Source organism: Mus caroli, chromosome 5 (genome assembly GCF_900094665.2).
Source record: "Mus caroli chromosome 5, CAROLI_EIJ_v1.1, whole genome shotgun sequence".
In the NCBI taxonomy this organism is placed as follows: Eukaryota; Metazoa; Chordata; class Mammalia; order Rodentia; family Muridae; genus Mus; species Mus caroli.
Window position 1 is genome coordinate 44077219 of NC_034574.1, and position 13239 is coordinate 44090457.

The 13239-nt window shown below is 46.7% G+C and overlaps 1 protein-coding gene across 1 annotated transcript in view; it reads right to left on the minus strand.

The window, feature by feature from the left end:
* The window catches only part of Adgra3 (adhesion G protein-coupled receptor A3), a 96901-nt gene extending 84121 nt beyond the window's left edge, over nt 1-12780 (minus strand). The window contains exon 1 of the mRNA XM_021162897.1: nt 12339-12780. Within this exon, the coding sequence (XP_021018556.1) occupies nt 12339-12565 (227 nt within the window). The 5' untranslated portion in view covers nt 12566-12780. The remainder of the gene's footprint in view (nt 1-12338) is intronic.
* Between the last annotated feature and the right edge of the window lie 459 nt (nt 12781-13239).

Consider the following 13239-nt stretch of genomic DNA (forward strand, 5'->3'; position numbering starts at 1 on the left):
TATACAAACAGCAGGTAGGTGCAGGATGGGACTGTCAAAATCTCAGATGGGAGAGAAAGGACCCTTTCCTTCCAGCCCTTCTTTCTATGAGTGAATGCCAACAGTGAGGAGACTGCTTGGACGTGGTCACAGCTGCTCTAAATGAAGATGATGGTGGTTAGGCCAAAGGATGGAGTTCCACAACACACAAGCCTCACAGACTAGTGTGAAATAGACGTTCAAGAGCATGAAAATCTTGGAGCTAGGAAGGGAAAAGAGCCTCTTTGTCACCCAGTTGCTGGACCTAGGGATCCCCTACACCCTCCTTTGCCACTACCTGATAAAAGAGTTAACTAGGTTGTTAACTAGATAGTTAAATAGAAGAGTTAACTAGGATTGCTGAAGCAATTTAAAATAATCTAAACAGTTTCTATTTCTCAGAGGTTCACACTGTTATGACACCTCCCTTTTGCCCCCGGGGCCATTGTCCTTCCTGGGTCTAGACTGTTCCTAGGAGCTTTCTAGCCCAAAGTGCAGAAGATGAAAGGACCCGGATTCAGCAGCTGAAATTCAATGATCTGGGAGTGTGATATCAAATGCAGTCATTAAACCAAAGAAGAAAATATGAGCAGAAATGCAGAGGGGCTGCCAGAGAACTCTACCCTTGGCAGCAAATTGTGCGCAGGGGGCAAAAACTACAGAGCAGCTGACTAAGACAGAAGGGACCAGATCGTGAATTTGAGGAGCTGAGCTATAGCAGAGTGCGCAAGCAGCACATGCTACAGGGGATTCCTGGGGTGCTTTGAACAGAGGAGGAAAGCCATGCCAGAGCATGGCAAGGACACCTTCAGAAACTATGTGAGAAGCTCTGAGAGCAAAATGAGGCATGCTTTCCCAAAGGCAGGGAGCAACTGGAAGAAGGAACAGGTCCATGTGGCTAAGACAGGCACCGTGCCATCAGATGAATACTGTAGGAGGTAAAGTTGGACTCTCACAGGAACATAGTTTTCTTTGAGTATTCGGGGGCTTAGCTGCCACACTTTCATCCCATCTCAGTTAAGAATTAGAAGAAATGCCTCCCTAGCCCAACTTAAGAGCACAGAGAAATGAAAGACAACCTCCCTGTACAGAGAATCACTTAATGCTCCTGTGCCCGAGGCTCATCCAGAGATCAACGTGGCCATCAGGAAACCACAGTCTGATACGTTCTGGTCAGAGACTGGGCCACCAAATTGGGTCACCCCACAAAAACACAAGCAAACATCAGGTAGGAAGTGGGTACCAGGCAAGATGAGCTAACATTTTTCAAGCGGGGTACAAGGCAGATTCCAGGTTCTCACTGCAACCATTTTAGAATCCTTAGCCTGGGCATGAAGGGAGAGTTTACGCTTGTGCTTGGAGAATGACAAGCCTGACACCAATGTTGAAAAGGAAACATCCTGCGTAAGCCTCATGGTATACTTGACTGAAAGACTTTAGTCTAAGTATCTATAGAGAGAGAGTCATAGATAGATAGGTACACATTCACATGCATACGCTCACATATCACTAGCAAGAGGTTGCTAAGTACATGCATGTTATAGAGATATATCTTCTTATATAACAACATAAATAAACTATGGGATATGTGGACATTAACAATGAACTGGCACATACCCATAATGGATATTATTTTTAAGAATATAAAGAACATCATCCTATCAATCGCACTAAGGAATGCACAAGAACAGTGGCACATGGTTTCAGACCGAAAACGGAAGACAAGGTTATAAGAGCTTGAACATGATGCATCCAAACTCACAGTGCCAGGCAGTGAAAGAAATTCAAGATGACTGGGGAGAGCCTCAAAGCTCTATTTCCTAATCCTAAGGGCAGTTTCCTCGGTGCTTACTGGGGCACTATTTTAATATACTTATCACTGTATTTTTCTATTCCATACTTAAATTAAAAAAAAAAGTCATCTAAAAAAAAAAATAAAACAGATAAGACTAACAGAAAGGACATCTTAGACACCGCCCTGCGATCTAGCTTCACCTTTTCCACAAGAATCTGGGAGAAACTGCACAGTCAAGAAGGCTTTTTTAAGTCTTATCTTGATGGGAAAGGAATCAATTTAATTAGACTCAGAATCAAGCAGGCCTAAAGAAAGAAAACATTAACGCCGGGTGTTAAAGGACCTTCATTACCATTCCACGAAAAGGCTGCACAGAGTTTCCTTCAATTAAATCCAAGGGGGATTTAGACAGAAATGCCAGGCCAGCACAGGATTCCCTGTTAACTGCTGGTCTCTACAGCAAGTGCTCCTGACAGAGGAAGTGGGGCAACCCTGGAGGTATTTTGGATGGAGACACACACACATCCCAGTCACATTCAATGCTTGCCCCTGGGGAGGGGAGGCACTGAGAGGAATGACCCCCAGGGGTCCAGCATGCCTAGCCCCTTTGGAAAAACAGCAGTCTATAAGTACAACCTTCAACAGGTGGGCGGGGCAGCACTTTCTCATACAGGGCTATCAAGCCATATAAAGGTTTTTCTCTTGCTATGATGACACTGTCACTGGGCAAGATCCTAAATGAAATCAATAAAAGTTCTTAACAGACTGCCACAGCAGTAATTCAGTCTTCTTCTGTGTGCCCTGATCCCCACAACCATGGGGTAAAAAATAAGACAAATACACAAAGATTACTTTTGAACTGAAGAAGGTAAAACATGAGAAGAAATACAAAAAAAAAAAAAAAACCCAGCAGATATAAGGTTTGTGTTTCATTTAAATTCAGAACCAAGAATGCAGGACAAGTGCGCAGATGAGGCGCTGAGAGTGACTGGCAGGGCCTGAGAGCCGAGCTGACTCACAGTCTAGCAAAGGAGCTTTGTGCTCTCCAGACATGGCTCCCGCACAGCACACCTGCCGATTGTGAAGTCAACAGCACAAGGAGGTCTACTGGGCTGCCTCCTTCAGGCCCAGCACAAACAGCAAGAAAATGACGAAATAAATATCTGATGGTGAATTATCTCCGTAGAAACCTCATGTCAATGGGGACATACATACATACACACATACATACATAAATAGATTTTTAACTGTTCAGAAGTTTGGCCAAACACAAATGACCCCTCCATAGGTTAAATTATATTAAAACACACTGAGAACTAAATTATCTTTTTGTTGTTGTTCTTTTATCAGAGCAGTCATTTCACTTTTCTGTTTCTCTTTCAGAGCCTGAGGAAAAACAAGTGCAAGAGCAGAGCTGAGCCCTGTAGAGAAGGCCCAGTTTCCTGCCACCCTCTACCTCTTCATTTTCCTTCTCTTGCCTGCCTGCAAGCAGCAAACTGCAGTCCACCTGCATATGTGTGTGCTGTCACACTGAGAAGCAGGCCCCAAGCCCAGATCTGGTGTTTGGTGGTTCACTCTTCCCTTGTGTTCTTCACAATGGGGATCCTACTTTTTAAACTGCTTGAATTCATTCTGCAACTAGCTGTTCATATTGTGATAGTTTTAGGAAGATTTGGATGACGACGCAGCTCCTCGACTTGACAGCCCCTGCCCTGTGAGAAAGTTCATGCATGGAAATGGGACCTTGAGTTTTAAATCTAACAAAGAGCATGAAAGGGACCCTGAGCAGGGAAGAACCCTTTCTGTTTTGTTGCCCATCCCAAATCAAACACACAGCAGCAGGCCCTCAAATACCAGTGGGACAAATGGTGGCAGTTGTCAGGCCCTTTCAAGTTCAGTCATTTATCTCCACGGCATATCTTTAACACCATCCCACCAACCTAACATTAAATCCGGTGTTAGATAGCACACCTGAGTCTCCATCTATAATCTCCTGTGAACATAGCCCCAGCCCGCAGCTATCAGCTAACTGTCCCAGGAATGTCTCTTAATCTCATCCCTCTTGTCTGCACATAGAACAACCCCTCCCCACTCCCAAAGGCAGCTGCTCTCTGTTTCTGGGCTCTTTCTTCCATCTCCCTTTGTTGTAGCAGAGGACAGCTGGTAGCCACAATTAACCCTTGACTGGGATACCTTACAATGGGTTTGGTTTTTTTGTTTTTTGTTTTTGTTTTTTAAAAATTATTTATTTTATGTATGTGAGTACACTGTCACTCTTTTCAGACACACCAGAAGAGGGCATCAGATCCCATAAGAAATGGTTGTGAGTCATCACGTGGTTGCTGGGAATTGAACTCAGGACCTCTGTAAGAGCAGTCCTTTTACTGCTGAGCCATCTCTCCAGCCCTAACAACAGGTTTTGTAATCCCAAGGGTCACCGGAATCAATGGAAATCACTAATGTCTGGGATCCCATCAATTGCATGGGAACACAGGTCTGTGCTCCAGATATGGGAATATTTAATGCTCCTGGGTGATGCAAATGAAGTTTTCAGCAGCACACTTGAAATCAGGCTTCAGTAAAGGAGACAACCAGCCCCTTCTTCCCCTGGGATGGGATAGATAATGGCTGGGAGCATCCCTCATCTCCCTACTTCTGGACACAGCCTGGGGAATGTCATTCACCACCATTTGCGTGTGTCATGTCCTGGCGTGAAAATCTTGCAGTAACTTCCGTGAATAACAATGCGACTGTGTGCTGCAAGTTGGAAACACCCGGGACTGCAGAGAGGCTTTGTGCCCGGGAGATGGATGAGAAGAAGAAAACAACACAACCATGGTCAATGGAACAAAGGATCTACTACTGGGCCCCTTTGGCAAAGTCCTGCCTAAACCTGTCTTCCAAACCTCCCTTTAGAAAGCCTTACTGCCGCTAACACATCAAAAGCCACACAAACTACCTCTGCACTCTGCTCTGTCTCAGGAGAATGTGACAGTGTGGATCCAGAGCATGGGTTAGAGACCATCCTGAGGAAGCTGGACTGACGGCCATATCCACGCTAGGAGAGAGGGGCATGACAGATACTGGACGGCTAGAAGGACGAGGCGCAGCTCCAGAACAGCAGTGTCTGACTGGGACAGAGTTGATCCAGCGGGCAAAAAATATCAAATCAAATTAAATTAAATATTAAAAGAGTCGAATCCAGAGATAAGGCCTGAAACGACCACAAATCGGAACAGCTAGCAGTTAAATGGACTCAAGCAGTTGCAGACGTGGATACTGACCACGAAGAAAAGTAAGAGATGAGTAAACATGAAAAGAGTCATCTCTTTCATGCTCGGGCCTCTCTCTTGCCTCTTGCTTCCTTGTTCCCTATCCCCTCCCCACCCCCTCCACATGTTCATGGCCGGCCTCCACTTATCTACTCGCTCCTTCTCTCTGTCTTTCTCTCTGTCTCTACTACCCTCTTAACTCCCCTCCCCATGCCCTAAATGAACTCTATTCTACACTAAAAAAAAAAAAAAAAAAAAAAAAAGCTGCTGTCTAGTCTGTCAGCACAGGTTCAAACCCCAGAAGCCAGCTGTCTGCAGGCAAGTGAGAAGAGACTATGGCTAGAGGAGAGCATGGGGTGGGGTCTGACCTACTGGATCTCCTCGGGCTCTCAACAGGAAGAATCACAGGACAAGGAAAGGCTTGCTAAACAATGTGCAAGAGCAAAGCCAATGTCTGCTTTGCACTCAGCACAGCGCCTAAGAGCCAAGACAAGTGATGGAGACCCAGGAGAGCCTGGGAAAGTCACCCTGGCTTAAAGGGAGTCCCCTAACTGGACATGCAAAATTGATGAAAAGTCAGTCAAAAGAAAACCTTGAGAGGACAGCTTGCTATTTTAAACTGCCTCCTGCATTAAACTAAATTTGAACATGCATGCAAGATAAACCATACAAAGAATATTAAAACCAAACTGAGTTGCTGGCCAACAATCAAAACTTGAAAAGGCCAAGTTTGCATGTATAGCTTTTTAATCTTGAAGTCTAATTTAACATGCCACTTAAACTCATAGTACTGTATATGTGATTTTATTTTTCCTATTTACAGGAAAATGTTAATATAAGTGTGCCTTCCTTGTAGTCTCTGGACATAAGATTTCCAGAGTCAAGGCAGAACAGCATCACTAGGAGCAGGTGAATTAAAGTCACCATAAGAAACTAACCCGCCATGCATGGTGTTACAAGGCTTGTCACTGAAGCTCAGCACTCTGCACTGCAAAGACAGAGGCAGGAGGCTTGCCAGGAATAGAGGCCAATAGGAAAACAGGATAAATAAGGAGAAAGAAGGTCTGTATCCTAGATCACTTTCTGATTTACTTTCTAGTTGTTGTTGTTATTATCATTATTATTATTATTTTACTTCTCTTACGTGCTTTTCAAAGCCATCTTTACAGGACTCCTGGAGACAAAGGTGGGAAGGTGGGGCAGCAATGGAACAAACACCTCCAAACTTTCCAAGGTTTCTTTGTATCTTAACCTGGCATACTGCCAAACCCTGCGATCCGCTCTCCTGTACGCCTGATACTAAAGGACTCTAAACAGGCAAGAAGCAACAGGATTTGGGGGCAGGGTTATGCAAAACCTTGACATCATTTCATAAAAACTTAAGATAGGAGATAGGTACTCAAGGATCAAAAATGCCTAAGTCTATGGATTGTTTCTGCAAAGTATTCCTTGTAGGAATTTAGGATGCTACAGAAGATCAAGTAGGTGTATGTGTAGATACACCTACTATACCCATTTCTGAATCATGGGTCCCACATCTATGCATTATTGAACCAGACTAAAATAAATAAATGCCCTCATTTGCTGTACCAGTGTGAAAGTTTTGTCCTCCACTCTTCTTGACTTTCCACCATCCGCTCTTGAATCTTTGCTGACGGTATGCTTGCCAATAAAGAACACTTGCTGTATCAGATAGGTCTCCTCCTAGCCCTTCCCTTCAAGGCTATGTGCATGGCTACCCAGTATCATGGAAAGGGATGCAGGAGTATGGGACAGATGTATCTCAGTGCTCCTCGTGTAGTTAGCCCACACAAGGCCTTAGGAGTAGAGAGACAGGAGGAGGAGAAAAAAGTAAGAGAAGAGAAATACAAAATGACCTAAGGCCAAGCCATGAGGACAGTCAGTGAAGAATTCCCAGAAGTCGGGCAGTCTGTGAAGGATGCAGAATTTACAAGAGCACAGGTTCCAAGCTCTATAGAAGGCTAAGTACAAACTGTGTTCAAGATGAGAGGCACGGCAGCGAGATGGAAACGACTCACAGAGTAAAAGCGGATGAGACTCCCTTCTGCTGATTCCTGACTTTTCTCGGGTAGCAAAGCAGCATACCTTAGTGGATCAGAGCCACCAGCACTAGGCACTTCAAACTACAAGAAGACACCTACAGAAAGAAAACCTAATCTGCTTAATATAGAGCAATAAATAAGATCTCGAATTCAAAGACAACAACCTTACCCAGTAGCTACCTGGGATCACCACAGGTTAATTAAAAGGGGAGAGGAGGGTGTTCCACACAAGTCATTCTGTTCTGTGTGTGAATGCACTTGTGTGGTGAGGGAGCCACCTACTACCCACAAGGAGCTGTAGCTTCAAGCTGAATGCAAGTGGAGAAAGCAAGCCTGCTGGCTATTCCCTTCTGAAATTAGGACCAAACTGGACAAGACTCCACCCCGATGACATTATGCAACCCCCATGCCATGACTCTCCAAAAGGGGGCCCTTCTTCCCCTCATCTTCCCACCATCCTCCCTCAACTTTCTTCCTTCACCTATGTTCTTAGGGAACACAGAAGCCCCCTCTCCCTCCCACCTACAGCCGCCTCTGCACTTGCTCCTTCATGCTCCTCTTGGTTATACCTTGTCTCCTCTTACTCTGGCAGGGAGGGAAAGTCCCTGCTACCATCAAAAACCACACGCTCTACGTATGCTCAGCCCCATCTATCTTTCCTTCTACCACCATTTCTCCTCCTGGCAACTCTCTCCCATCCCATTCAATATACTCCCATACGTCCCAGGAAACCCAAATCCTTTAAGAACACCTTCTGCTTTCATTCTCCCAGAACTCCTGCTTCATCCATATTTGATTATACCTTTCCCAATCCCCTTCTCCCTTCAAGCCACAGAGCCTGGCATCTTTCACTTTTGGTGTATGGACGGGGTTCTTGAACGGCTTTCAAACCTTCAGCTGTCAAAGACTAGTCTTGGTGTGTCTGCACATGATCTCTGGGCACCTCACCACCAGGCGGCTTCTCCCACCATGAAATCTCATGATTAGTCCTCTCTTTGCTCCGACAGCCTCAGTGAGTAGTCTCATTTACAATCTCGTTGAGTTCCAACTTCCCCTGCTTTCTGCCTGGGACCCGGCCCCCATCTCATCTTGTTCCCAGCAGCACCAACAAGGCAAGTATGGGAAATACCAAGTGTGTCAAAGCCAATATCCATAAGCTATCTCTATACTAATGGCCCAACACAAGATCCCCAGTCCATTGGGCTGGCAACCAGCCTGCTCCCTTATGCCTTAAATGATCTCTATCCTCCAATTGAACCTTCCCCTTCCCTGAGGCCCTACTCAAGTCTTTACTTCTTGCAGGAAAGAAGTACTTCCCAGAGACTCTGTACCACCCCAGACTTCTCCCCCTTTCAAGTCTCCTAAAACATTAGAAAGCAGTGCAGGACTTTTGTATAATTACAGGAATTCTTTCATTGTACCTGAATGTTGCCCACTCTATCTATCCTGTCCTTTCTCGCCAACAATGTTTAATTAAGTTCCTGGACACTCCAGGGGTTCCTTTTCTTGTACCTGATACTGACTGGTCCATATCAGAGGCGTCGAAACAATTACCAACTGACAGAAAACAAATATAACATTTTATAAAATCAAGACCCAAACGCACATGCACTGTTTTCACTTATCAAACTAAGAGATAACCAGACTTCATTCCCGAGTCACAACTCCTGACTTAACTGTTTCCCTACAATAACCGTGAAGACAATACACACGGACACACATGGCTAACCCTGTAAAGCTTTCAGCCAATCACGTTCTCAGAACTTTTAAAATCACATATGTAATAACATCTCATATAAATACAGAGATGTAATAAATAATGTGTGTCCTGTAAAACTATTAAATGCAGGTGTTTTTTGTTCACTTTCTCTGTAAACTTCATAAGTATAATCTATCTCCTTAACAGAGTCTACAAGAGAACCTGGGACCGAGCGTGCTCAGGCCAAAGACCTTTGCTCAACTTCTTTTGATAAACACAGCCGCTGGAAGTAAGAAGTGTTTATTCTCAGGGTTGAAAGGTGTCACAGTGTCCAGCTATAGTAATCAATGACAAGTTCCTCGCCAGACAGAAAACTAGCCTGTCCTTGTCATCCTCACAATCCAAGCCAATTAAATGTTCCTCTCTGCAGTAACATGACAGCTCACCGAAAACCCTTGGACACACACACTTAAGGCCTAAACACTAAACCAGGGAGCCAGCTATCTTCTAATGTCTCTCTCTCATGAGCATCCAAGCAAGGGACATTTGCCTCTACTATTCCAATGCCACCAACTGCACAGCATCCTAACTGAGTACTGCCCTCCGGGAGCCGAGGCACGCAGGAGCACCCTGACTTCAACTTCCTCTTTGCCTCCCTGCATCAACTATTTTCTTTAGTTGTCTTCCTTTTTCCAGAATTGGCTCAGGATTTTCAGACCCTAGATCACACCAAGTGCCAAGGCTTGCTGTCTTCCTCTGGGTGGGTCCTTTTCTGCTCAATGTGCATCCCAGTAATAAAACATTTAGCATACCGCTCTAAGATTTATTCAGAGACTGTTCTCCAAATACCTGGGTATCCCTCAAGAACAGTTGCTTGTTTTGCAGTGATGGGAATCAAACTCAAAACACTGTAGAGACTAGGCCCACTGTGTTCATCCAGGAGCTACCTCCTCCCCAGCCCCCAGGATCTTGATTTTATTTCTGTGTTAAAATGAAATATATGGTAATTAACCCACCACAAAGATATTTGTCCAAGCCTGAGGTAAATGGCCCCTACCTATGTAACTTTATTTGGAAAATAGGTCTTTTCAAGTATAATGAAGTAAGAGATTCTGACAAGAATACTTAGAATAGGCCCTATCCCAATCCAAGACTGTTCCTTTTTTGAAAGAGAGGGTGAGAGATGGAGAGGGAGGGAAAGAGGGAGGAAGGAAGGAAAAAAGGAAAGAAGGAGAGGGGCGGGGGGTGGGGGGGAGCCACCTAAGGCACTAAGGCAGAGGAAAGAGAGCCAGGTGAACTCTTAGGTGGAGGCTAAAATACACCTATCATAAACTGAAGGGCACTCAATGCCAAAAGAATCAAGAAAGGAGTCTATCCTAGTTTGTGAAGCTGACACCTTAGACTCTGTTCTCCTGAACTGAGGAAGAATAAATTTATTATTTCAAGGAGCCAAGCATGTAGCAATCTACAGCAGCCTTGGGAAACTCACAGACAACCCAAACTTCCACACACCGTCTTCTACCAAGAATCCCCCGAAGGCAAAAAACATTGAACTAACAAAGATGAAGGCAGGTGTGAGCATCTGATGAGGAACATCTCAACTGCAGGGCAAGAATCTGGGATCAGGACCAGACACACAACCACTATGGGAACTTGGATCTGCCTTTACCCACCGTTCTTTTGAAAGCCTGTCTAGCACGATGAAGCAAGTAGCCTACGAGACCTTCCAACAGGCTTGGAATACTCTGACCATATTTCAGCAGTGGCTTAACTGAGCCTTTGCTTACTTGCTGGTCACTTAATTTTATTAATTTTATTTTTATCTAACCAGCTTTCAGACATAAACAAGGATCAAAATGACATTTCAAAGGCCTTAAATGGCTATACGCGAGCAAAATCTGATGCAATAATTGATAATAGGCCAAAAGGTGATTTTATACAACAATATCACCAAATTGGCCAATACCTTACATATAATTGATCCATTTCAGGACAAGTAAACATAAACAGGAATCAGGCTGAGTGCCACTCACTGACCTAGCATTTGGGTGTTTATCCAATCACTACTTAAGTCACTTGTGTGACTAATTTTTCCAGTCACAGGGGACTTCAACACTGGGCCTTTCTCCACCAGACTTAGACTTTAATTAAGGTGCCTACATTTTGTTCACTTCAAAACATCTGGCCAAAACCTAAATAAATAGAACTCCTGACAACGGCCAAATGGCAAAGACAACACCAAAGTGTCGTGTCAGTAAGAGCCCAAGAAAACAAAAACTACTTTACCCATCTTCAACCTGAGTGAGCAGAAAAGACAGTTTCTTGTGTTAAATGTCTCCTTATCAAAAAAAAAGGAAGAAAGAGAGAAAGAAAGAAAGGGAGGAAAGGGATGGAAATAAGTCAATAAAGGTGTTGACTAGGCTATCCCACCAAATATCCTTCTGTCTAGTTAGGCTACATTAAAAATCCTACTTTAAGTGGGTTCATAGATCACACATGCCTTTGCCTTTATGTGTGCATAGTGGCAGCCTTGATTCTTTTTTAAGAAACCTACCAAAACAACATAGGGAAACACGACGCCCAGGGACTCAGATTTCAGCCTGCCAAAATACCCGCTACAAACACTCTGACTCAAACTTTTCCAGACCAATTCATCTTTCACAGAAAACTGAATCTAAAGTCACTGGGCCAACCGCTCAGTCCAACTGGCACAAAGAACCACGTTTCCAGGACTGAACCCTGGATCCTATAGCACAGTTGAGTTACCAAACTTTTCCTTCCAGGTGGAAACCCACACTGAAAACCCGAAGTCCTTCCAACCTCTGGAGGGCTCACTCAACACACACTGTTTTCAATCCCCGAAGTTTCTGGCTTTCCCGAGAGCTCTCCGACTTCAGTATGTAGCTGAAATGGACTTGGGCAACTTTTATCTTACATTTCTCCGAAATTAGTAACTCTAAAAGTTGTTCTGAAAGAGCACTAAAAGTAAGGCAGAAAGCGAGGAGAGCTTCGTAGAGGTTTGGAGACCACACAGAGCCGTCCTAAGCTGTGGCGTCCTGCAAACTGGATCTACCTCAGGTGCGACTTCATTTCCACAGTTAGGATGAAGACTTCTGAGCACACAGGGTGTTCCCCAGAAGCCCCGAGCCAGGATGAATGAGCTTGGACTGCACCGACTGAGTGTTTATTAGCATCTTCACGTGGTATTCGGCGGCCGGAGCAGAGCAAAAGCAGGGATGGCATGGGACGCTCCCGGGAACCCCGAAAACTTTTCTTTGCAAAACTAGCAGAGGAGGAACAGAGGCGGTTGCGAAGGCGATGGGCCACCCAGGTCCCACACTAAGCCGCAGGGCTTCTCCAGCACCACCCCCAGCCCGCCGCCGCGCGCACACAAAGGAGCGTGTATACCCGGGAGACCCCCGCGCCCATTCCGCGCACCCGGGAGCGAGGGAACCCCAGGAAAGGGCAGCGGGGCGTCGTGGGTTACTTACAGGGTGACCGTGCGGTTGGGCAGCGTGTCCGGGGGCAGAACCTGCGCCAGCTCCAGGCTGCTGCACACCACCTTCCCCTCGGCGGCGGCCGCTCGGCCGGTACCCCGGGCCCGACCGTCGTGTTTGCAGCCCGCGGGCAGCGCCGCGGCCCCGCGCTCTCCTCCCCACAGCAGAGCGAGCAGCGCCAGCGGCAGCAGCAGCAGCGCCAGCGGCGGCGGCGGCTCCATGCCGCTGACCGGGCCTGCGGGGCGGAGAGACGGCACCGGCCTAGCGGGCGGCGGCGGGGCGGGGCGGCCCTGGCGGTGGCCCGAGCCTCCCGGCGGCCCGAGGATCGGTCCCGCTTCGCGACAACATGCTCCTTTGTCCGCGGCCGCGCTCGCCCTCCGCGGAGCCGCGGGGTCAGGGCCGCCGGGTCCCAGCTCGCCGCTCGGCCCGCGGGAGCGCCGCCTCCTCCTGCCGGCTCCTCCCCGCGCGACCGCTCCTCCCACCCCAGCCCCGCGCGCTCTCAGGCCCGCAGCCGACCCGACCTCGACCCGGGCACGCCCCCAGGTCCTGGCCGGAACTCCGCTGCTCCTGGACCCAGCGGAAGAAAGTTCTAGACTAGTCTAACTCCAGCAGCCCTCCGGCTCTGCTCCGTGTTTCCTGGCGCCGCCGCCTGGCAGACAAAGCCGCCCTGCACGCCCCTAAGAGCCCTGGCCGGAGGGGGTGAAGTTTCTTTCTCCAACCTGAGGAGGGGAAAGAGCCTAAAACCAATCTTTCCAAAGAAAGGCCATGTTAGAAAGTTTCATTATCCGCCACAGCCAGAAACAGGTTTCTTCCCAATAAACTGAACTCGGAAGCTGTCCCTGGCCTGAAGCAGCTGTGGGCAAGGCTGAGGATGCATGGGGACCATTCAACCGAA